Source organism: Canis aureus, chromosome 20, assembly GCF_053574225.1.
Source record: "Canis aureus isolate CA01 chromosome 20, VMU_Caureus_v.1.0, whole genome shotgun sequence".
NCBI classification, from domain to species: domain Eukaryota; kingdom Metazoa; phylum Chordata; class Mammalia; order Carnivora; family Canidae; genus Canis; species Canis aureus.
Window position 1 is genome coordinate 18,888,959 of NC_135630.1, and position 25,996 is coordinate 18,914,954.

At 37.4% G+C, this 25,996-nt stretch overlaps 3 protein-coding genes across 4 annotated transcripts in view; 1 reads left to right on the plus strand and 2 right to left on the minus strand.

Moving 5' to 3' along the window:
• HSPA4L (heat shock protein family A (Hsp70) member 4 like) overlaps positions 1–1,792 on the minus strand; it is a 52,041-nt gene extending 50,249 nt beyond the window's left edge. The window contains exons 1-2 of one of the 2 annotated variants that reach the window (XM_077861099.1): positions 1,369–1,792; positions 1–198 (exon numbers count right to left, since the gene is read on the minus strand). In XM_077861099.1, coding sequence (XP_077717225.1) covers positions 1–198; positions 1,369–1,655 — 485 coding nt within the window. In that variant the 5' untranslated portion in view covers positions 1,656–1,792. Of the gene's footprint in view, positions 199–822; positions 907–1,368 lie in introns of those variants that run through there. The other variant, XM_077861101.1, reaches the window with a different exon arrangement.
• Positions 5–9,731, plus strand: LOC144291517 (uncharacterized). Its single transcript, XM_077861103.1, has 2 exons — positions 5–637; positions 9,324–9,731. The coding sequence occupies exon 1, from the start codon at positions 277–279 to the stop codon at positions 634–636; it is 360 nt and encodes a 119-aa protein (XP_077717229.1). The 5' UTR covers positions 5–276; the 3' UTR covers position 637; positions 9,324–9,731.
• Positions 8,350–25,996, minus strand: part of SLC25A31 (solute carrier family 25 member 31) — a 26,495-nt gene continuing 8,848 nt past the window's right edge. Inside the window, exons 2-6 of the mRNA XM_077861102.1 lie at positions 23,548–23,675; positions 17,181–17,298; positions 14,804–14,958; positions 13,218–13,343; positions 8,350–9,461 (exon numbers count right to left, since the gene is read on the minus strand). Coding sequence (XP_077717228.1) covers positions 9,261–9,461; positions 13,218–13,343; positions 14,804–14,958; positions 17,181–17,298; positions 23,548–23,675 — 728 coding nt within the window. The 3' untranslated portion in view covers positions 8,350–9,260. The remainder of the gene's footprint in view (positions 9,462–13,217; positions 13,344–14,803; positions 14,959–17,180; positions 17,299–23,547; positions 23,676–25,996) is intronic.

Genomic DNA, 25,996 nt, shown 5'->3' on the forward strand with positions numbered 1-25,996 from the left:
GGGGTACACCTGTCGCTGTACTCATTGGCGATGGTCTCGATGCCGCCGCTCCTTGCTACGGCGATGTAGCAGTTGAGAAAGCCGAGGTCAATGCCAACCACAGACATCCCGCCGCCCGATGGTCGGGGTACTTGCGCTGAAGCCTCCCGCGCGGGAACCGCGTCCTTTTCTGAGCTGCTGCTCCAGGAACTGGGGCTCCTACGAGAAGCGAAGGAGAGGTGACCCCAAGTCGCTACGCATAAATCTAGGGCAGCGCGTCCGGGAGCAGCGGAGGAGATGGAGGCCTCCGGCGCCGCTGCCTCCGCCGCCTCGGTCTCTCCCCACTGCGGCTCGACCGCCTCCAACCGGCAGTTACGGGGCTCTGCGCCTGCGCGCTCGGCCGCCGGGGAGGTGCGCGAGCTGCCGCTCTGCGCCCGAGGCCGCTCCACGCCTCGACTTCGGCCGCTTCCGTCAGTACTCGGGCAACGGCTGCCCGACGAGCTGAGGGTTCGAGAAAGATCTGGAAGATGGAGGCGGCCGAGCCAGCCGCGGGGTGGGAGGGAGAGGCGGAGCGGGGAGGACCCGGGAGGAGAGGACGGCAGGCGAAGGCAGCTGGCTCGCCATCGCGCGGCCGCTGGGAGAAGTGCGGCCGGCTGAGGTGAGAGGCGGGCGGGCAGGCAGGCGGGCGGGCGGGCGGCCCCGCGCGCGCCGCCGCGGTCGGGCTGTCTGGGGCCCCCCGGGTCACGCGGGGCACAGCGCCGGGACGCCGCCGAGGCCGGCAGGCGCTGGGCTGGCCGCCTCCGCCCTCCCGCTCGCGAGCGGCCCCGCTGCCGCAGCACCCACCCGCCGGCCTCGCCGCCCCGAGGGGCCCATGTGCCGCCAGCCGGGGCGCTCGCACTTTGACCGCGCGGTCCTACCGCCCGCCCGCCCGCCCGCCGCGCCCGGCTCTGTGAGGTGGCGCCCATTGTGCCGCGTGGCGGCCTCGCCTCGCCTCGCCTCGCCTCGCCTGCAGGGGCGCCGCCGTTCCCGGGGAAGGGAGCCCTTTCGGCCCGTTTCATGTCACCGGCTACAGTGCCTTGTGTGGAAGCCGGACACATTTCAGGGGCTCTGTTTTCTCCTTTACGAGGCCCTGCGATGCTGGACACCCAGCCTGTCGGGAGAGGAGAGCACGCGGACAAGTTTCCCTTCGTGCGGCCTTACGCTACAAAGAGGCAGCCTCCTGCGCTCCCCTCACCTCTGCAAACCAGCTTCACCGGCGGTCGACCTTAGGTGTGCGTCGCCATGACCCTCCCGGGGCCGCCTGTGCCCTGCCTCCCGCCGCCGCAGCCCGGCGTGGCCCGGCCGCCGGCCTTCCCCGGACCCGCAGCAGCTCGTGTGACTGGAGCTTACCGGGCTCGGCTGTCCCGTTCCCCCGCGGTCACGTCTTCGTGGGCTCCCCGTTCCCTCTCTCCCAGCTCTTCCAGTGTCTCCTCGGCCGTCCCGCCCGATTCTTTGTGTGTCTCCTGCTTCCTCTTCGTTTCCATCTGGAAATGGACTTCTTTACTACTCCCGTCGTCCGTGCTTGTTCTCTTCTTAAAAGAACTTAGACTTCTTACCACCAGCAATGCGGCAACAGCAGCGGCGGCGAGCGTGACGATAGCGCCTGCGGCTGAGGCTAGGAGTAACGTGAAATCCATTCTCCAGGCTAACACTAAGGACACTGGAAAGAATGGTAGTAGGCTCTGGTCTCCAGACTTTCTGTACTGAAGAACCTCATCTCTCTCCCCATCTCACAAGCACCCAGGAAGACGCGGAGCTCCGGGTCGGTGCGGTCCTCGGTCCTCGGCCCCCTGGGATGGGGCCAGCCTGGGTGGAGGGACCTCCCAGCAGGCAGTGCGTGAGCGGGGCAGGGACTGGGCACCGCCGCCCCCGGTGGAACCCTGGGCCCCCAGGCCTCCTGGGCGTCTCTGGCTTCTACCTTTCCTCCTCAGTTATCTTATCATCCTTTTGAGCCCGCCGCTCTCTAGATTTTTTTTCCCCCCAGAATCATCCTGAATCTCTCCCAGGGCCATTTATCTATCCATGCTTATTGGCTGTAAAATTTGAGGGTGTGAGAATAATTTTTCTATTAAAGAACACTTAAGAATATTAAGAATAAAAAGAAACAGTTGGGGTCAGCAGCAAGGGGTTAGCATCACATTCTTTACAATTACTGGGAGGAAAACATAGTATCTAGTGGCTAAAAGCACGGCAAGCTTTGGGGTCACATAGACTTCGGTTGTAGTCCCAGGCTCACCCAACTTACGGCAGTATGACCTTTGCCAAATTACTTAATTCACCAAGTCCCAGGTTCAAAGTCTGTCAAAATGATGACAAATATACCTACTATACTCTTTCTATGATGAAATAATGTAAGCCTAACAATAGTGCCTAGTTAGGCACTGAAAAGGCCAAAACATGGTAGTTATGTCTAACTGTTGCTAGAATATAGGAATTATATTTATTTACATTGAGCCATGTATACAGCTACCTTGCTGCACTCTCATAAATTCTAGTATTTGTAGAGTTTCTTCGGTTTTCTGTGCATAGAACCATAAGGCCTGAGAAATAACTAATTTCTTCTTTAATCCTTCCACTTCTTGTTTTTTCTTATGTTGCCCAAACTCTTGAATATGTTGAATATGAGCCGGAGGGATGAGCATCTTTGTCTTGTGCCTAACATTAAATACTTCTGTTTATGATGTAAGAAGTTAAAATTATCCTCTAGTTTGCTAAGTTTTTTCTAAGTGGACATTGAAACTTAACAAATGTCATTTGTCTATTGGAATGACCTTTTTCTTCTCCCTTAATCTATTAATGCGGTGAATACTAATAGATTTTTCTAATATCCTTGTGTTTCTGAGATAAACCAGTTAGGCCACGACATTCTGATTATTTTTAGATGTATTGGATTTGGCTTTTGATTATTTTATTTAGAATGTTTACATTTATATTTATAAGCAAGATTAAATTTTCCTTTCTTTATTGATCTTCTTGATACCAGGATTATATTGACCTCATAGAAGTTGAGAAATTTCCTTTTTTCTCTTCGCTGGCAATGTTTTGGTAAAGTAAGCCTGTAAACATCTTGACTTGGAGCTTATAAGATTTATGACCCTGATTAAGTTTCTTTAGTGGTTATAGTCTATGTTTTCTATTATTTCTTGAACCAATATTGATTTGTATTTTTACTGACATTTTGCCATTTCATCTAAGTTTTCACATTTGTCAGCATAAAGTTGATTATTCACTTATGAGTTTTGAGACTCTTGGTAGTCACATATCCACTTTTTCATTCTTAATATTGTTTATTTGAATCTTTTTTTTCTTGCTTCCTATTACTATTGCTTTGTTAGAAGAACAGCTTTTGGTTTTCTTGCCTTCTTTATTATGTCTTTGTTTTCTAATTCATCTGCTCTTTATTATTCCCTTCTATATTTTTATGTTTACTTTGTTCTTTTTCTAATCTCCTGAGTTTAACACCTAGCTCATTAGTTTTCAGTCTTTCTTTTTTTTTTTTTTTAAAGATTTATTTATTTATTTATTCAGAGAGAGAGAGAGAGAGAGAGAGAGAGAGGCAGAGGGAGAAGCGGGCTCCATGCAGGAAGCCCGACGCAGGACCTGATCCCGGTCTCCAGGATGACGCCCCTGGGCTGCAGGCGGCGCTAAACCACTGAGCCACCGAGGCTGCCCCAGTCTTTGTTTTCTAATACATATATTTGTAGCCACAAATTTCCTTCTAGATACCATTTTAGCTGAATCTCTATCTGAATTTTTGAACAACTGAGCTAGGAGGCAATAGAGATAAAAATATCAGCATTATTACTGATAAAACTGGTATTATGGAAATATGTTTTATAGGCTTGTAATTCCTGCACCCTAGAATTAAGCAGGCTTATTTAGTTATAGTAAAACACCCAATTCCACACTGAGACCTATCCCTGTAAAAATCCAAGACTAGACCAGAATGTCTGTAGGCTCCCATGAGAAGTGATAATGAGGCTAAATTATTCCCAAATTCACCAAGTTAAGTCACTTTCCCCAACAAAAAAAAAGTCTTTTAGCCAAAGCTTATTTAGGTTTACCAATATGTTTACCAATTTGTTGCTTATTGCATCCCACTCCTTCCTTCTGGGTTGTTTTCCTTCAGTAATTGTTTAAATAAAGGTCTCTGGATGCTAACCTGTTTGTTATTCTCTGAAAAATCTTTCTTTACCCTAATTTTTAAATAATAATTTAGCCACGTGTAGAATTCTTGTCAGTTACCTTCTCTTATCTTTTGGTATCCATTACTATTGAGAGGACTAAATATTGTTTATTTGAAAGTCATAGGTTTGTCTTTTTGTCTGATATTTGGTGGCTTAATTATGGTGTGCCTAGTTATGGATTTCTAAAAATGTATTCAGATAGTTTTGTTAACCTGAGAATTATTTTTTTAAGCTTCTGGAGAGGTCTCAGACATTATTCATTTGATTATTGCTTCTCATCCCTTCTTTTCAGTTTCTTTTGAATCTCCTATTACAATGTGTCAGTCTCTTTATTCTAACCTCTATAACTCTTTGCCTCTTTTTGCCATCTGTTTTTAATCTCAAGGACGCTACCATTTTTAGATGTTCATTTTCAAACTTGTCTGTTTTTTCATACTGTATGTTATCACTATTTCTCTTCCTTTAAAAAAATCTATCATTTAAAATGTTCTAATTTTATAGTCTCTTTTATCACATTTTTAGTTCTTGAATGCTAATTTTGATTTTTTTTATTGTTTTACCTACCAACTCTGCCACACAGTGCTTTATTTCCTCATATGATTTATAATATTTTGACCATAAATTCATCTTAACTAAGGCTACTTTTATTGTGGGATTTTTGTGTTCCCTGGGTCACAGTAGTATCCCAGAGACATTTTGTTATTTTTGTTAGAACCCTGAGGAGTCTCACTGGTCCTGGAACAGTTTTAATTTTTCAGTTTGAGAAACACTAAGATAGATGGAAACTGACATAATCAGATTGAAAGTTTATTAATGAGAGACAGAGAGAGAGAGACAGACAGGCAGAGGGAGAAGCAGGCTCCATGCGGGGAGCCCAATGTGGGACTCCATCCTGGGATCCAGGATCATGCCCTGGGCCGAAGGCAGGCATTAAACCGCTGAGCCACCCAGGGATCCCCATAGAGACCCAACTTTGAGTATGCAAATGAGTACAATGCTCTAGGACAGGGGTTCTTTACCTATGGGATCCCCATTCCCCAAGGGATCCATAGACAGAATTAAGGTGGGATTGTCTTGAACTAAGCTTTAGCTAAAATTTAACATTTCTTTCAATTATGAAAATAGACACAACTCACAGTAGCATTTTTAAAAAAGATTTTATTTTAGAGAAGTTTTGTTTTAAGATTTGAGAGAGTGGGCGAAGAGGCAGAGACAGAGGGAGAGAGAGAAACTCATGCAGACTCCACACTGAGCATGAAGCCTGACAGGGCTCAATCCCACAACCGTTGAGATCATGACCTGAGCCGAAATCAAGAGTTGGACGCTTAACCAAGTGAGCTACCCAGGCACCCCACAAATCACGGTACTATGAATAGTATGTGATTTTTCTCCACCAATAGAAATCAGATATTTTCATACCACATTATAATTACTGGATATATAATTTCAAACAAATTTATGGTCATTTTTACTGTGAAATTATAGTAATTAGACCACTACACCTTGTTATTGTTAAAAAGGATATATTACTATAACATAAGTTTGTAATCTTACATATTTTAGTAACCGTATTTCAAGTAGTTTCCTTTGTAATTCTATATTTTATTTTATGGATTTAAAACTATTAAAGGGAGGGATTCACAGGCTTTACTAAGTTGTCAAGGGTGTCCATGACATGAAATGGAACCCCTGCTCTAAAAGATTAGAGCAAAAGACTGAAGGAAGGTGGGTCTCTGAAGGAGTTTATACTACTTTATTTTTTTTAACTTATTTATGATAGTCAGAGAGAGAGAGAGAGAGAGGCAGAGACATAGGCAGAGGGAGAAGCAGGCTCCATGCACCAGGAGCCCGATGTGGGATCCGATCCTGGGTCTCCAGGATCGCACTCTGGGCCAAAGGCAGGCGCCAAACCGCTGCGCCACCCAGGGATCCCTCTGAAGGAGTTTATAGAGCATACCCTGATATCTTAGACTGCTTACCTCCCAACTATTAAGAGAAACACCTGTCTTGTTAAACCACTATATTTTTGAGTCTCTTTGTTACAGAAACTTACTCTCTCTGAACTTATTAAAGTATCTTGCATTACTGAAAATGAATCCTCAAGGCAATGGCAGTCAAAATGGAAAAACAAGAAATTTTTTAGAAGTAGAATTTACAACAGCAAGTGGTCTATTTGCTGTTTGACTGAAGGAGAAGGTGGCCCCCCAGGCTTCTAGTGTGGGTGACTGGGTATATTGGTGTGTACTGTTAATCAAGGTAGGGGTCAGGGTAAGAGAAGCCACTTTGATTTGAGACATGGAATTAGGTCCCAGAAATGTTGGATTAGAGAAGTCTGTGGTAGGGGAGAAAGGGATACAACAGGCAGTCAGAATTACATCTGGAAACTCATAGAAGGAATCTGGGCCAGGCTAAAGAGAAATCTTGAGTGTAACAGGCATATTGATAGTATCTGAAACTAAAGATATAAAAGAAATAAACTAGAGAGCACACAGAAAGTATGAAGAGCTTAGAACTGGCCCCTGCAGAATGGTGGAAGAAAAGTAGCTCCTTTGAATTTACATTTAAGTCAATCAGCTAAAGAGAACAAATGTATCATTTCTTATTTATGTAGCACAATGTTCATTTATGAACAAAAGACTGTTTCAGAAGTTTTATTCAATTGTACCCAAGTTCTATTAATGAAAAAGCATCAACCTAGAGTAGGAATATAAAACAGGAAAAATTTCCTCTGGGCCTTCAGGATTCTTAGTACATATATTTTGTTGCTCTTTTGTCTTTTTTTTTCCCCCTAGCAAAGTCTGTTGTGAGAAAACAATGTAAAATTCACCAAAAGAGATACAGTTTTATTAAGTGTAAATGACTACAAACTTAAAAGATTATCTTTTTTTATGGAAGATATATTTTAATGAAATAAGTAAAGATGAACTGAAAGGATGAAATTTCAGGAATTATTTGGGGCATACAGTTTTAGGGCGGGAAATTAAAACTCCTACCCAAGAAATTCCTACCCTCTTCCTCTACTCAAGAAGCATTGGTAATTTAAGATGAAAAATTGTACACATTTTAAATACACTTTAGCTATGCATTTCCCCAACATTTGTGTTAACATAAAAAAATTATTTGTGAAATCTCCATTATTACTTTGCTTACTTTAAATAATCTATAATAAATAACAGCTTACCATAATATATGATTTTACCTCAGTTCAGGATACCAAGTAACATTTCACTTCATTTTGTCCTAAGTATACATCTTCCAAACTTCAAAACATAGACTTTCTGGTCTAGTGATTTAATAAATTCCTGTTTGCCTTCTATTCAAACTATTCAAGATTTTATTTTTTAAATTTTTATTTATTCATTCATTCATTCATGAGACACAGAGAGAGAGAGAGAGAGAGAGAGGCGCACAGAGACACAGGCAGAGGGAGAAGCAGGCTCCATGCAGGGAGCCCCACATGGGACTCATTCCTGGGGTCTCCAGGATCAGGCCCTGGGCTGAAGGCGGTGCTAAACTGCTGAGCCACCCGGGCTGGCCACCATTCAAGATTTTAAAGACTTCTTTCCTCTAAGCATGTCTCTATACAAATTAACTTTTATATTTTCTTAATCTTTATATGGGAAACTATTCCTAATATTTGATTTTTTTTTTTTGTGGGCCATCTTGTCTTCCTTTTGTTATGGCAAACACAACTGCAATAGTATAGAACGAAAGGAATTTATTTTCTATTTTTTTTCCTAAAACTTTCTGTATTATGTGGACAACTGCAAGATGTTGAGAATTTTCAAAAGTTATTTTCCCCCTGATAACACTGATATATTAAAAAATTCATTCCAGATTATTTTCCCGAAAATGTACCTCTGTGCATGAGGAAGTTCACTACTCCATTTCTGTACAATCCACAGCCTCCAAAATCTTTTTATAGTTTATCCCCTCTAACTTAACATTTCTTTGCCCACTAAAATGTTAAAATCTTGGGGATTTCAAATGTACTATCTTCTACAACATTTCTGAAAAACAAGACAGACTCTTGTGTAACAAACCTTGGAAATGCCGTTTTCTGTCTTTAAGTCAGTTCCAAATTCTGCCAAAATTTTGTTATTCTCTTATTAGTGAAGTTAGACTCAAAGAAAAAAACCTCATATATTAACAGTTTTAAACTTTATTATCAATACAGAGTATACTAATTTTCAAGGGTATATTTTTATTACAAGATAAATTCACATTAGCCAGATTTTATTTATTTTTAAATATTTTATTTGTTTATTCATGAGAGACACACAGAGAGAGAGAGAGAGAGAGAGGCAGAGACACAGGCAGAGGGAGAAGCAGGCTCCATGCAGGGAGCCCGATGTGGGACCTGATCCCGGGACTCCAGGATCAGGCCCTGGGCCAAAGGCAGGCACAAAACCACTGTGCCACCCAGGGATCCCCTATTTATTTTAAAGATAAAAGCAGACACACCATTTTGTATCTTTTCTTTTCCAACTACATGTTTACAGTGTCATAAAGTCATCAATTTTTTATGATCAGGTCTAGAATCTGTGCTTATAACAGCTATATGATAACATAAACTATACATAGTAATACCTGAGTTGTCCTAATAGAGATGTTGTAGAAGAAAGTTTGCCCCTGCCCATAAATATGACAACATCTCCTGATAAGCTTTAAGAAATATTTTTGTCATATGATTTTAAAAGATGGGAAGACCTTATATTAAGAGAAGAGCATTTAAAAAGAATATACTTTCATTTCTTAGATTTTAGTATTATACATTTTAATTTTTCATCACAAAATAAAAGGATTTTAAACTAATAGAAGTAACATATACTACTTATAAGTAAAATGGCTCAATAAAGTAAGCTTGAGTCTAAGTAGGAAGAAACCCACATTTATATGATTTTTAGTATTTAAAATCCTTGAAAAGGCATCTGTTTTATTGCAGAATTAGCATTCTAAAAAAATACCGACAGTAATAACACACTATCAAATTGTATACAAATGGCAGCTATGTAATTTGTATGTTTAACAAGTTAAATATATGTATTTCTTAATTTAATCTCCTGATGAACTACCTCTAATATCAATATTAAGAAATTCTTTAATTTTATCATACAGTACCAACACCAAAGCACCCCCTGTACCACGAAGAATATTGGAGAAGGCACCACGAAAAAATGCATTGACTCCCTCATGTTGGTATATCTTCACAAAGCAGTCTAAAGTTCCTTTATATTGCCGTTCAACCTCACCACTCTATATGAAGATAAACAAATAGTTCGTTGTTATTTTAATATTTTTCATCTTAAGGTATATTTTTTTTAGTACTGAGGACAAATAAAATTAACACTGTGTTGAATAAGTATGTAATGGGCATATATTGAATACTGTACCCAGCGGCTGGAGGACACTCATACTTCTCTGGCACACTTGAAAACTTTTCATATATTAAGCTTAACAAATTTCAAAAGATGGTCATCACATACTATGATTTACCCTCTCACTATATTGCAACTAAGTGAGGAACTGACAGCAAAAAAGGTAACTAGAAAAATATCAACTGATCAGATAATAAGAAATACACATCTTAGAAGATACTTAAAACCTAAGAATAACCACGCAACTCCTTAATGCAGCTTGAATGGTAACTTATAAGCAAATTAGTGACTTTGAAATATCAGAAAGGAAAAGCTGAAAATTAATGAGCAACCTAAACATTTTTAGAAAAGGAATAAACCTAAAGAAAGAAATAAGAAAGTAGCCAGCAGAAATTAAGGAAATAGGAAATAAATACAACAGAAAGCATACAAAGTCAGTTAGTTATTTGAAATACTTTACTGACAAATCTCTAAAAACACTAAGGAAAAACAAGAAAAGGTTCCAAATTTATAAGAAACATCAAAGGTATATCATCACTGCAGATGTTCCAGAGATTAAGAAAAAGCAAGATATTACAAACAACTTCACAACTATTTTGATAACTCAAAAGAGATGGACAGATACCTTAAAAAAGGTAATTTACCAACAGGATAAAAAAAATAAAACATTAGAATAATATATGAAATTCATTAAAGTAATCCAAGCAGTTGTTTGAAATCCTTCTTATAGAAAACCAAATGTCCACAGGACTTTTTATGTGAGCCGTACTAAACATTCAAAGAACATTTAATTCCAATCTTACAGAAGTTATTTTAGAGAAAAGAAAAAGTGGAAGATTCCCCCAAGTATGTAATAAGGCTTGTATAACCTTGATACCAAAATTAGAATAGGACAGTTCAGGAATGAAAAACTACAAGCCAAAGTCACTACACAATGCAAAACTCAACAAAAAACTAGAAAATCAAACCTAGCTAAAAATATAAAATACAGTACATAATGACAAAGCTGGGTTTATCCTAAGCATATATGGTTGGTTTAGCTCTGGAGAACAGATTAATGCAAAATACTAACACATGAAAAAAGAAAAATGAAATCATCTCAAGGGATATTGAAGAAACAGGACTACCATTTATGATTAAAAGCTGTTGTAACCCAAAATAGAAAGAAATAGCCATAATATGATAAAAGATAACTATAAAAACCCCACAGCTAACATTCATTTTCATAATTTTGAAGGCATTCCTATAAGATTAGCAAAAAAGGTTGCCAGTTATTATTTCTTTAATATAACACTAAATCACGGGTCTCAGCCAGTGTAAAAAGGCAAGAAAAGGGAAATAAGTTTAAGTATTGATAAGGGGAAGAAACCTAGTATTATTCACATATTATACACCTACATGTGTAAATAAAAGAGCATACAACTTCAAAGTGTACATATAGATTAGCATTTGTAATAGGGTTTAACAAAGTTGCAGGTTATAAAATGAACATACAAAAATTAAGGTACTATTATGGGTTGCACTGTGTCCCCCCACCCCCCCCGATTCATATATTGAAGTTCCAATGCCCCGTACCTCAGAATGTTACTATATTTGGAGACAGGGTCTTTATAAAAGTAACTAAGATTAAATGAGCTCCTTAGGGTAGGCCCTAATCCGATCTGGCTATCTTTATAAGAAGAGAAACAGAAAAAGGACCAAAGGAAGACACAAGGAGAAAGCTGTCTTCAAGCCAAGGAGAGAAGTCATCAGAAGAAATCAACCTGCTGGACACCTTGACTCAGACTTCTAGCCTCCAGTACTGCGAGAAAAAAAGTTTCTATTGCTTAAGCCACCCAGTCTCTGGTACTTTGTTATGGGAGTCCTAGCAATATACACATAGATCTAAAATCCCATACGCTCACAGTTTTTTTCTGAATTATTTTGATAGTAAGTTGCAGATTATCATGTCCCTTACCTTTAAACACTTCCATGTGCATTTTCTAAAAATAAGAATATTTTCTTGCATACGCAAAGTACAGTTATCAAAATTAGAAAATGTGACATCAATATAGTACCACTTACCTAATCCATAGTCTATATGCAAATTAATTTTCCATTTAAAACTTTTTTTCAGTGTATTAAACTAGAGTTAGATACAGATCAAGAGGAAACACACATGTAAAAGGAAAAAGGAGTAACTTTAAAAATAGTCTATGAGTGAAGTAATAATAGGTATGCTTTACCACTTCAGGTGGCCTACAGGGTTCTTCCAGGACCAATGTGTAGACATAAAATGAGTATACTGATAGTAACTAAAGTACACACTACTTAGGACAGTATCTGGCACGTAATAAGCATTATATTACTATTCTAGCTTTGCAGCCTCATTATTTTCAATTGCCCTCATGAAACATATCATCTAGGTATACTGAACTACTACTCAAGTCATATCTCTATGTATGATTTTCCCCCTCTGCTTAGAATTCTCTGTCTCGAGAAAAAAAATGGATTTATAGATTTAACTTTTCCAAGGGGCTACATCTGATCACTTTAAGCATTTTAGGTATCCTCCTTCTGCTGGATTCCTGGAAGCTCTGCACATTTCTATTTAAAGCATTAACTATATGCATTCAATACTATGCTATGAATTTGGAAGCAGGTTCTACCTTATTTTGTGTTGCCATAACTTAGCATAGATTAGGCACTCAAATATTTGCTGAATAAATGAATGTAACAAGTAAAAACTGAATGTACCAAAATTTTGACTTGGAGATTTATATTTATTTATTTTAAAATATTTTATTTATTTATTTGAGAGAGAGTGAGTGAGCGAGCAGCGGGGAGGAGCAGAGGGAGAAGGAGAGAGTGAGCCTTAAGCAGACTTATGCTGAGCACAAGCTCAACACATAGTTCAATCTAATGACCCTGAGAGATCACAACCTAAGCAGAAACCAAGAGTCAGACACTTAATCGACTGTGCCAGCCAGGCACCTGGAGATTTATATTTAGAACATAGATCATTTTAAACAAGTTTTCAGGGGTGTCTGGGTAGCTCAGTCCGTTAAGCATCTGCCTTTGGTTCTGGTCATGATCCCAGGGTCCTGCGATTGAGCCCCATATCAGGCTCCTTGTTTGGTGAGGAGCCTGCTTCTCCCTCTCCCTCTGCCTGCCACTCCCCCTGCCTGTGCTCTCTCTCTCTCTCTGTCATATAAATAAAATCTTTAAAAAAAGAGAGCAGAAAAAATAAGTTTTCATCCTTGGAGTTAAAAATTATTTACTTTTATTAAACTATACTACAACAAATAATGACATACGTCAGTGACCTGTGACAGGGTTTATTCTACTTAACCTAACATTCATTTAGGATAGATATACTAATCCAATCCCTGCCACCCCCCTCCATCTTTCAAACAATATGTTAATAGGAGTGGAAAGCATTTCTACTCTGATAACAGAAGAGGAAGAAACTTTTGCTGGATGATGGCTGTTTTGGGGTAGGAAAGGATGTAAGACAGAATGTATCATGCATTTATTTTAGTAAGTAAAACAGATGACCTGCCTTTCAGCCAAAATTTTTCTAACATTTGAATAAATTATACTTGAATATCAAAAATATTGGAAAATTCAACTAAACTCACAAATAATAAAATACCTGCATCATCATGCGTCTTCTAACTGTGTCAAAGGGATAAGAGAGAATTCCAGAACATGTGGTCACAACTTGAGCAATGAAAAAGGAGACAAGAAATGGGGTTTCCTTTGGTTTTGGTAATAAGCCCTAGAAAAGAAAAACATGTCCAGTAACCATGTAAATTTTCAAAATATCTTAAATTCTCAAGTCAAGGGGTAAGTCTTATAATGAAAGAGGGTTCAATTATACTTAAAATACAATAAAACACATTTGGATTTAATGTGGAAAGATTAAAATGGTATCAGGAGATCAGTAAGAAAGAAATATGCCACGCATGGCTTTACTTTAAAAAGCATATCTGAAAAAAGAAAGCATACTTGCTATCACCAGAGATTTTTTATTAACGGCAAACACTAGGGGAGATAGTAGCCGGTGACCAAAAATTTTTTTTCATAGCTCTTCTTCACACAGTTGAAAAGAAATTAAATAATGCCTGATATTATCATCAATAGGTATTTGATAAGCAGCTTTAAAACTCTAAGCTAGTAAAGAAGAATTCTTGAATTTCAAAACTACTATAGGTGATAATAGAGAAAAGCAAAAGGAGAACATACATAAAATTTTCCATGACTAAATAAACATGCATAAGAGCCTGTTAATTTCCATTAACTTACTCTGTCTAAAAAATACACAAGAAACTAAACAAGTAACATGTCCAGACCACAATAAAAATGACCTTCCATTACATTTATATTAATGAGGGAAGGCAGAGACAATGTGTAAAACATAAAATTTCCTTTAAGTTTTAATCTTATTTAGTAAATGATACATTAATTTCACTACTTCCTTTTGGAAGTAACAGCACAGGATTTTTGTTTGTCACTTAACATAAATTACTTAACTATTCCCAGGTTTTTTTCTCTTTACAATGGGGATATTAAAAGCTATCCTAGGATACTGCAAGGAAGTACTTGACAAAGTTCCTAGAACTAAGTAGTAACTCAAAAAATGGTACTCATTATTACAATCTTCCTCTTTCCTACTTTATGGAAATGCTGTTAAAATCTGGAACTAAAAGGCAAATCGCAGAACATCCTGGAGAATATAATACAGAATCTAACAGTACTCAATAGATAACTGAGCTGTAGTAGCATTTATTACATTTAACTAGTTATGCCTTGCCTACTTTTGAAAATGATGATATACTAAGCTGATTATCTGCCTATAAGAAAGTGATAATAAAATGAATGTAAAATCAGAAAAACTGTTAGAAGATGCATTTCTATTTTCTAAAGATTTGATTATGATGTAAGCCTAATTATCATTTTTTCTATTTGTAACACGATGTATAGTTAGTTGCAAACTGCACAAAAATTTAATGTTTGGGTTTATGCTTTATTTCTAAAGTCAGATCCATAACAGTTATAATTCAATAAGGTTATGGCAAAGTCATGATTTAACAGAATTCTATGTTTCTTATTTCATCATTTATTTTTATTTCTGTAATTAAAGGTAAAAGTTCGTATCTGCTGAACAAATTACTAATTAAAACAATAAAAAGAAACAAACCATGTATTTAATATATATTAGTAAAAGCCCCAAATTACCTTAACTGTGTCATATGCTCCAAAATAGGAGGCTCGGTACACAACGATGCCCTGAACTGAAACACCAAACCCTTGGTACAAACCGACAATTCCATCTGATTTTGCTATTTTTATAATACAGTCACCTAAACCCTTGAATTGTCGCTCTTCAGGACCTAAAATAAAGCCATTTAAGATATATTAGCAACATTATATATCAGATAAACACTTTAATCAAAGTAAATTAATCTTATAGTTTTAATATATCTGGAACTGCCATTCAGAAATTTTTTCTAATAAAAAAGAACACAAATGAAAAATCCTCCCATTTGTTTAAAGAGAATTAAGATTTCAAACAGAATCCTAAAGAATTCTAACTGAAATATCAATCTCTTATAAAAGCAATCTAATTCAAGCAATTTGACTGGCTTAAAACATTTCAACAAAATTACCAGAAGCTACTAATTGGGGTTCAGAAAATACCTGGGAATGAAAAATTCTATGACTTGCTTCAGTTGAAAGGCAGAAAGATACAGGAAAAAGACAAACCTAAAAACTAGTAATTTTTAGGATCATTACCATTTTAGGTGAGTTGTCATTTTTCCAGTGTCTGCTAGCTTCATTTTTATTTTCCCTTCACCTAGAACTCCACAATTTTTAAAAAATATTGTATGTAGGGCAGCCCCAGTGGTGCAGCAGTTTAGTGCCGCCCAGGGTGTGATCCTGGAGACCCGGGATCAAGTCCCACCTTGGGCTCCCTGCATGAAGCCTGCTTCTAGCCTGCTTCTCCCTCTCCCTGTGTTTCTGCCTCTTTCTCTGTGTCTCTCATGAATAAATAAATAAAATATTTTTAAAAAATATTGTATGTAGAATATAATCTACAAGATAAACCAAATTCTCTCAATTCTGAGAGAAAAGAAAACTACAGAACTGAACTAAAAACACAATACAGGAGTTTTAGTCACTTTCTTAACAATAAGAAATTTTAAACTGCCAGTTAAACATGTTAGATGGAACTGATATTTTTATCTTTGCTCAAACCACTACCCCTTCTGAGGCATTTTCTCTAAATCACTTATCTAAAATTGATGTCACTCCCTGTTCCTAAATATGTATTTCATGTCATTTATTGCTAAATGACAGTGTATTTTTGTCATCCATTTTTTTATTACTTGTATCTTCCCCTAGACCATAATGTACATAAATCACGAACTCCATATTTTATATCGGATGTCTAGGTTTGTGTCTTTCATCTTATATCTGAGGCAGGGCCTAGATCACAGCAGGCACTGAATTAAGTATTTCTTGAATGACTCTGTTTTCTTAAGAAATACTACTAAAATGGTAATAAAAGATTACAACAGGTTTAAAGTCATATAGGCAAGAACAGTACATGGCAGAGAATGAAACCCACAAATTTTAGCAAGATGTAAAGGAGATGGAGAAGTGTTAACTCAGCAGAAAAAGTTGAAACCTACGTTCTTGCAGAGAGAAAAGCAAGCCATTTTACTCCTATAACCGTTAGAGGAACTAAGTATTGCTCTTCTGGTGAAAGCAAAATAGCATCTGGATTCTTGAGCAGCCAAGTGACTTACTCCTCTGCCATCCTCAGAACTGAATACAAGGTGCCAGAATGAAAGGGGCCAATTGAGTTACTTCCTCAATTGCTGAAAAAAGCTTCAAATAAAGATAGATCATTGTGAAATATCAAGATCAGGGATATAAGGTAATTAAAAAAGAAAAAAAGTCACATACAAAGGATCAGCAGTTAAGGGATCAGTTTCTTAAGAGCAATATCAGAAACAAGAATCTAGAGATGCTTTCAAAATTGTGAAAGAAAGAAACTTTAAAGTAGAATTTTACATATGGTCAAATATTAAGAAAAAGGGTAAAACAGAGACATTTTTAGACTTGCAAGATCTCAATATCTTCTATGTACTTGAAAAAAAAAAAAAAAAGCTCAGAAAGCTATTAAAGAACATAATCTACCAAAACAAGAGTATAACAAAAACATAGGAAGATGTGACAAAATAAGTTAAGGACAGAGGCAAAGGGAAATCTGTAGGATAAGAGCTGTATATGTAACCCAGAGAGGAGCCATAGTTTGAATTAGGAATAAGCTATGGAGCAATACAGAAAGTGGCTCTCTAGGAAAAAACTGTGAGTTACAAGAAGTCTTTGTATTTGCTCTTTTGTTACTGCAGTACTGGCCTTCACCTTCCTCCTTTTGAGGGAAAAGAACAAAGTAGTAATCTTTAGGTCCTATGACTCTACCACTTGGTTGAGAGTAAGATTTTTAGAATGTATTTCATGTTGTCATTATAGCATAACTCTACAATGAATAATACTTCACTCAAAACACAAAGAAGGGGAAGTTAGTATTTTAAAAATCCTATACCTTTTCCAATATCAACACCTAATCGGGTTCGGGCAAAGTCCAGAGGATAAACTACACATAAAGATGTTGCTCCAGCAGCTCCACCAGAAGCCAGGTTTGCCAAAAACCACCTCCAAAACTGAAACATATTAATTAAAAAGTAGTTATTAAACTATAGAATCTGTTTAAAATTTTATAAAACTGCTTTTTATAAACTGCTTTTATAAAGTAAACATCTATAATAATGTATATATTATCCAAAATATTTTCCTTCATGTCCACGAAGCCTTTGTTTCTTTCCAGGCAGTCTGGGAGATACAGTTTAAATGCGGATATATAGAAATTCCAAGACATTTTAATTGCCTCCAGCAAAAGTAGCTCAAATTAGCAAAAGAGGACACATAAGACAATCATCTCTGTAGACTATATAAATTTTTAATTAATACTAGTGTTAATTATGGCTAAAATATCAGGCATCTATGGAGGCTTTAGTTGTACCTTTTTTTGGTATGGGGGGCAATACTACTTCATAATGCGATAGTTTTATTTTATAATTTTATTAGATAAACAACTCAAAAACATTTTCAACTGCTGACAGGAAAATTGGCAGAAATATTATAATATAGTTGAACAGCATGTAAATCAGGCTTAATGGACTGCTGAGGTTCTTTTTGATAAATTATTTAAAATGTGCCCTGCTTAGGTCCAGTAAACTGCTTTTCAACATCTAGAACTTAATGGAGAAAAAAGAATATTTGAATTGGAATGGTATTAGCATTTCATTCTTTTTTATTGCCAAATAATATTTTCTTTCAAATAATATTTTATTATATGGATTTATCACCTTTTATTTATTTTTATTTTTTTAATATTTTTTAAAATTTAAATTCAACACCACATTTTATTTAGCCATTCATCAGTTCATGGACATTTTAGTGGTTTGCACGTTTTGAGGCCAAGATTCTTAATTCATCTGTTTATTTCACAATACATGTCATGGGCCTTGCCCCGAATAATTGTAATATTCAATAAATATTTGTTTAATGAGGTATTAGGAATCCCACATACTGTTCTCAGACTCTCATGGTTCCTTTTCAGTGAAACTCTTAAGTTTTGTATGGGTAGCCATGTTTTATGATCACCCAGAGATAATCTGATCAGCAGACTGCATCTGACCCCAAGGTAGCTAATCCACAGTCTAGTAGATAATCTGTAATCCGGTAGAAAAAGATGAGCTGTACCAGATTCTATTTTTTGGGTATCTGACTCTAAAATTCAATACCAACTAGCAGGAAAGGACAGAAATAGAAACAATATTAAATAGCTATTTTTAGGTTTCCATCCTCTTCGAAACTGTTGCCAGCTTTAAATCCTCTTCCAATAAAAATTACACATATATAAACACACCTTTAGTGGTTTAAGGTATTCCTCAAACATGCATGGGTCCCAGGAAGGCAGATCAATGACTTTCTGTGTAGACGATCATATAATTTATTATTCAAACCATGATGCTTCTGACAGTGGGACTTTTGAAAACATGACACAGACAGGCAAAACATGGATAAACAGTATGGCCAATCTTCTGATGGAAGGAAGGAAGGGGGAAGGAGGAAAGAATGAAGGGAGCAAGGAGTGGGAGAAAAGTATCTGTGGTGAATCATAATCTTGCAAGTATTTGTGTACTAAACAAAGTCTATCCCTCCACAATTAAGCCTGAAGATAAAATAGACCCAGAGGACATGGTATATCAGTATAAATCAGAGTTTCAGTTGTTATAAGTCAGTAATTTCAGATATTATTATATTGTAAAAGGAGAGGGCAAGGAGAGGAATCAGGGAAGGAGAGGTGGATAAAAGAATCTGAGGGTTTTAGAGGAAAATAATCTTGTTTATTTTTAACTGTTGACAAATAGCTACTGTGTTAATAAACTCAATGATGCGCTGAAGAACAAATGCCCTAGGATCAAAGTTCTAACAAAGTTTGGGCATGAAAAAGTGCTGGGAGAAGTTCTAGTCTTCCTTGCTGAGGGTTGTATTGGAAGCTACTAAAATGTGGCAGAGAAACATTTTGTGCCCAGGCTCAGCTAAGGTTCACCCAGTCTAGTCACCTCAGCTGAGAGAGAAATAGAGTAACAGTTGAAGGATCTGAGTTTGGGAGTTAGAAAGACCTGAACAATTGACTTGGTCAAGCGCTCTCACTTCTGTGTCTTGCTTTCCTTACCTTTACATTTAGGATAAAAATAACTACCTCAGAGGGTGAGGTGAAAATTCAATGAAACAATATATAGTAGGCATACAGCTCCCCACCATGGTTGTTGTTTTATTTTTTAAAAGTAGGCTCCACATCTGGCCTGGAGCCCAAAGTGGGGCTTGGACTCAAGACCTTGAGATCAAGACCTGAGCCGAGATCAAGAGACTGATGCCTAACTGACTGAGCCACCCAGGAGCACCTCTGCCTGAACCATGATTATTTTTTAAAAACTTTTTATTTTGAAACAATTGCAGATTCACAAGAATCCTAAGAAATAATACAGAGAGAGTCTATTAAATCCTCCAACTAATTTTCCCCAACTATGTAGCATATATATAGCATAACTATATATAGCATAACTATAGTAGAGGAAATCAACACTGATAAAAAACTTCTTATCCAGACTTCACCAATTTTTTAAGATTTTATTTACTTATTTATGAGAGACAGAGAGAGAGAGAGAGAGGGAGGCAGAGACACAGGCAGAGGGAGAAGCAGGCTCCATGCAGGGAGCCCGACGTGGGACTCGAATCCGGGTCTCCAGGATCAGGCCCTGGGTGGAAGGTGGCGCTAAACCACTGTGTCACCTGGGCTGCCCCAGAATTCACCAATTTTACATGCATTTGTGTATTTAGATTATGCAGTTTTATCACATATGCAGATCCATGTGACCATTGCCACAGTCAACAGTTCCATGATAAAGATCCCTTGATGCTATCTATCCTTTTACAACCATAACCACCTCCCTCTCTTCTGGCAACCACCACTATGTTTCCATCTCAATGATTTTGACATTTCAAGAATGTTATATAAATAAAATCAGAAAACAACTTTTGAGATTGATTTTTTTCCACTTAGTATCTGAAGTTGCTGCATGTATCAAGTTCTTTAAACAATTGTAAAATATACATAACATAAAATTTACCATTTTAGTCATTTTTAAAAAGATTTATTTAGGGCAGCCCAGATGGTTCAGTGGTTTAGCGCTAGTGTGACCCTGGTGACCTGGGATCAAGTCCCATGTTGGGCTCCCTGCATGGAGCCTGTTTCTCCCTCTGCCTGTGTCTCTGCCTCTCTCTCTCTCTCTCTCTCGGATAAATAAAAACTTAAAAAAAATAAAAAAATAAAAAAATTATTTATTTAAGAGAGGGAGACAGAGAGAGACAATCTCTCTCTCTCTCTCTGTCTCTCATGGATAAATAAAAATTTTTAAAAAAATTAAAAAAAATTTATTTATTTAAGAGAGACAGAGAGAGACAGAGAGCACACACACCCACATGCAGGGGTAGAGGGAGAGAGAGAATTTCCTCAAGCAAACTCCCTGTTGAGTACAGGTCCCAATGTGAGGCTTTATCTCAGGACCCTGAGATCATGATCTGAGTGAAAACCAGGAATCAGGCACTTAACCTACTGAGCCACCCAGGGCCCCCCGCCCCCATTTTAGCCATTTTTAAGTGTATATTCAGTGACACTAACTACATCCACAATACCATAAGAACATCACTCTTCTTGAGGTGGCTGAGTGCTGCCTAAGCCAGTTAAGCATCTGACTTTGGCTCAGATCATGATCTTGGGGTCCTAGTTTCTGTGTGAACGTAAGTTTTCATTTTCCAGGATAAAGCCCAAGAGTATAACTGTTGGGCTGTATGGTAAGCACATGATTAGTTTGTAAGAAACTATCATGCTCTTTTCTAGAGTGGTAGTTAGTATTTTACATTCCCACCAATAATATAAGAATAATCTAGCTTCTCTACAACCTCACCAACATTTGGTGGTGTCACTATTGTAGCCACTCTGATAGGTGTGCAGTGATATTTCACTGTGGTAGATCAGTCACTTTTAAACTCACATAATATATTTGCTTTTTCTATCTTTCTTGCTTCTTTTAAGACCAGGTAAGAAATCAAAAATATGAATTTTTCTTTTTTTTTTAGTTCTTTCACTTCAGGGAGGTGACAAAGATGAGATAAAAATTTGATGGCCAAAATTGTAAATAAAAGGATCATTAATATCCAAATTTAGCAAATAATGTGTAATTAAATATATTACTTAATTATGACTGAATACCTTAACACCCTAAATAATGTCTTCATAGAAATACTAAAGATGTTTTTATCTCAGGCTCCACTTTTTTTTAAAAGATTTTATTTATTTACTCATGAGAGACACAGAGAGAGAGATGCAGAGACATAGGCAGAGGGAGAAGCAGACCCCATGCAGGGAGTCCGATGTGGGACTGGATCCCAGACTCTGGGATCACGCCCTGAGCTGAAGGCAGACGCTCAACTGCTAAGCCACCCAGGTGTCCCAGGCTCCACTTTTTAATCTGAAATTTATTCCAGATACTTAGCAAGGATCAGAGTTAACTTTAAAGCTTTTAAAGCAATGTTATTTATAGTTAGGAATAGATGCCAGTAATATAAATATTCTGGTTAACTCAGGAGTTAATTTCTCCATTTGGCTTGGTCTTATAGAATTTATTTTCTTGGGGAGGTGGGGTGGGAAATGTTCAGTAGAGTTAATTCATCAGGCCTCTATTGCCCAAACCCTTCATATACTGCGATCTTCAGGACCAGTCCCTGACCACTTCCTTCAAAATAATTTCTAAGCCCTTGGAATATCATACCTGATAAAAGTCTCTTTGTATGCCAGAGGTTCGGGGCTACACCAGACAGTTTATGCTAGCATATCAATTTATGGTGAACACCAGTTTTTGTATGCTTGGAACACTGGGCTAACCTTTTTTTTGGGGGGGGCGGGGGCTAACTTATATCAGTTTGATCTCTTAGGTTAGGGGGTGGTAGCTGGAGTCTAAGTAGCTAAAGACAGTTACATTCCATGCCTATGCAACTAACTCCCCCCAAAATCCTGGACATCAATGTTCAAGTGAGCAACCCTGTTTGGCAACACATATTTACTGTCACACATTATTGCTGGGAGAATTAAGTGCTGTCCATTATGACTCTACCAGAAGAAGACAAATAGAAGCTTGTGTCTATTTCTCTTGGAATCTGTCCTATGTGCTTCTTCCCTTTGCTGATTTTAATCTATATCCTTTTTGCTGTAAAAAAAAAAAAATGAGTGTAATAGTTTTTCTGAGTTCTTTGAGTTCTAGTGAATACATGAGTTGGGGAATTCCTCATACAGGTTCTGAGTCAAGAAAAGTTCCAATTATCACAGCAGTCAGCTAAAAAAGATAGGAATATTTTTCTGAGTGCCTATCATAAAGCACAGTACCATGATAAGCATTTTACAAGTAATCTCATCTAAACACCACAAGCTTTCTTCAGATAAGAAAGCTAAAGCATCACAGAAGTGACTTTTCACAAATTCACACAGCTGAATAACAGCATGAGGATACAAATCTAGGTCTTTAAAGTCTGAACAATTTTCATTACCTTTATACCTCCCATCACATAACAATGCAAATTACTCAATAAACATTTGTTAATGAAATATAAGTTATGAAGAAATGGGAATAAGTGATAGGAAAAGAAATTTTAAAAGACAGCAACAAAAAATGTTCCACAAACAGCTGCTTTTGTAAAGAACCTGCTAGGAGAGCTCAGTTGGTTGGTTGGCTTTTTAGGAGAAAGAGAAAAAGAAAAAGGAAAGGGGAAGAGAGACTTTGTAAGGGTAAAGGGACACCTTAAGAGTAATGCAGGTGGTATAGCATATGTGGAGGCAGCAAAACAAATAGAAACCAAAACAAATGACATATAGTTCATACAAGTAGGAAATTTTGAAACTGAAATTCTGTCATCAAGGGAGTGATTACCTTGAAAGAGAAGGCACCTTTTCAATAAAAAAATAAAATAATTCTTCAACTTAAATTTATTGCTTTCCTGCTTGTTTGATTGGATCTTCTAGGCACTTTAAACTCAGCCAAACAGAGCCTTAGTCATTAAAATGCAACAGTGTACTTCTTTAGAAAATTAATTACTTCAGATATATTGGAATACAGATCTGTGGATTGCTTTTTTGAACTTTCCTAGTGCTGTAGAATAGTGATTATAACATGTATTGTTCTAATTATTATTTCTTCTACCACTCAGCACCTTCTCCCTAAATAAAACATCATAGGTTAAGGCAAATCCCACTACTTCTTAAAAAATAATAAATATTAAACTGTACTCACCTGTTTTTCTTTATTAACTCCAGACATGAAAAGTTGTTTGTATTTGTCCTTAAAAGCAAAGTTTAGAGCTTGTGTTGGAAAATACCGGATAACATTTGCCAAATTGCCACGCCAATAACTGAAGAAGCCTACAAAAGAAAACATATTAAATATAAACTTGTATTATCAAAAAATTCCCATAGCTTTAAAAAACTTAGTTATTTGAACTAAAACTCATACCCTTTCTCATGAGAAAAAATTAAGTCTATGTGTGAATTCACTGAAGAAAACAGGCAGCGTGGGACTTCTGGGTGGCTCAGAGGTTGAGTGTCAGCCTTCACACCAGGGCAAGATCCTGGAATCCTGGGATTGAGTCCCATGTTGGACTTTCTGCATGGGGCCTGCTTCTCTCTCTGCCTATGTCTCTGTCTCTCTCTCTGTGTCTCCCATGAAAAAATAAATAAAATCTTTTTTTTTTTTTTTTTTTTTAAGAAAGAAAACAGGCAGTGTTAACTCCATGTACCCCATTCCAATTTTGTCAATTTCCAATAAGAAGCCTTAGATACCTAAAAATCTACGGAAAGTATTATCAATTGAATATAAGGTTTTTCCTAGTAGAAAAAGAGTCACTAGTATTTATCAGAGAAGCTAGTGATTAACCCTTAACCTCATTTCCAAATTAGGATATGTAATTCCTATGGTTAAACAAAATTGGTTTGTGTATAATACATATGAGAATGAAAAAGTAATAAAAGTATAAAGTCGGGGCACCTGGGTGGTTTAGTTGGTTTAACGTCTGACTCTTGATTTTGGCTCAGGTCATGGTCTCAGGGTTGGGAGATCGAGCTATGAGTGGAGCTCTGTGCTGGGTTTGGAGCCTGCTTAAGATTCTCTCTCTCTACCTCTGCCCTCCCTCCCTTTCTCTTTCTCCAAAAAAAAAAAAAAAAAAAAACAAACAAAAAAAGGAGTCTATATCCTTATCTTTACCTTCTGGAACCTAGGCAGAAAAAGGATCAATTTACAATTCAAAGCAGTCTCCAGGGGTCAGACAGAGAGAGACTGGAGAAAACTTTCCAGTTCAATAATCTTCCTACTTCAAATCTTCATAGATTGACCAATCCTTAAAATTCAGTCATTGTGTTACCCCTATTAATTCAGTGTTACCTTTATAATCAAGCTGCCCTACAATACAATAGGCTATCTCTTCAGCAGCCATAGTTGTTTCTACTAGGTTGCAAATTGTCCAACGGTTTGATCCGGCTATTCTGAATGGGATACCTCTAGTCCCAGCTTAGAGAATACCCAGAATCAGTCTTCTAAAGATAAAGATTCAGATGAAAATAATCTCAGTTGACTGGGCTGATATGCTTAGAAACTTAAAGTTATATTTATTGTTAACTAAGAAAGTCTTCTTTGTGGGGGGAAAAAAACAACATAGAATCTCCGTGAATCCCAAACTACATGTAAAGCAACTGCACAAAGGTAATTAAGAAGCATATTTAATAGCCAAGAAATAATCTCAGTACTCACAACTGACTCAGTCTTCACTAGGACACTTAACACACAATGGTAAATGCTACCACTTCCTAAGTATTTAATATGTGCCAAGCACTGGCCAAAGGCTGTGTGTTACATTTAATCACCACATTATGCTTTTGACGTAGGTTCACCTATAGTACTCATATTATACATGTGTAAACTTTAAAGTTTAAAAACTCTATACAGACATAGTTAATAGCCAACCAGGATTTAGTCACATCTTGTGTCAGACTCCAAAACACTACTCTAGGTTTGGGTTTCTGAAGAAATAAATCTTTAAAAGTCCTAAAATTATTAAAGAATGGTAAAGAAAGCTCTTTCTTAAAAAGGAAAACATTATTAAAAAAACTTTTGAGGGATCCCTGGGTGGCGCAGCGGTTTGGCGCCTGCCTTTGGCCCAGGGCGCGATCCTGGAGACCCGGGATCGAATCCCACGTCGGGCTCCCGGTGCATGGAGCCTGCTTCTCCCTCTGCCTGTGTCTCTGCCTCTCTCTCTCTCTCTCTCTCTCTCTATGTGACTATCATAAATAAATAAAATTAAAAAAAAAAACTTTTGAGACAATATTAACAAAAACAATAAATTCTAATAACTTATTTTTATTCATTTAATCCCCATAACCACCTATGAAGAAGGTACTATTAGTCCTTCCATTTTAAAGATGAGGGAATGAGTTTAAAAGAACTTCTAACTTGTCCAAGGGCACTTAGAAAACTGTACTTCTGGAATTCAAACCCAAACAAACTGGCTCAATAATTCAGTCCTTTATCTACAATACTTTTCCATAAATAATCACGGTTATTTTCTATACTAAGAAAAGTCAACTTTTTCTTTAATGGAAGCAAAATAAAAATCTTAAAACATAAGAAATATAAGCAAAAATTTTTTTTGAAATATAAGCAAATTATACAGGAATATTTCTTACTAGTTATG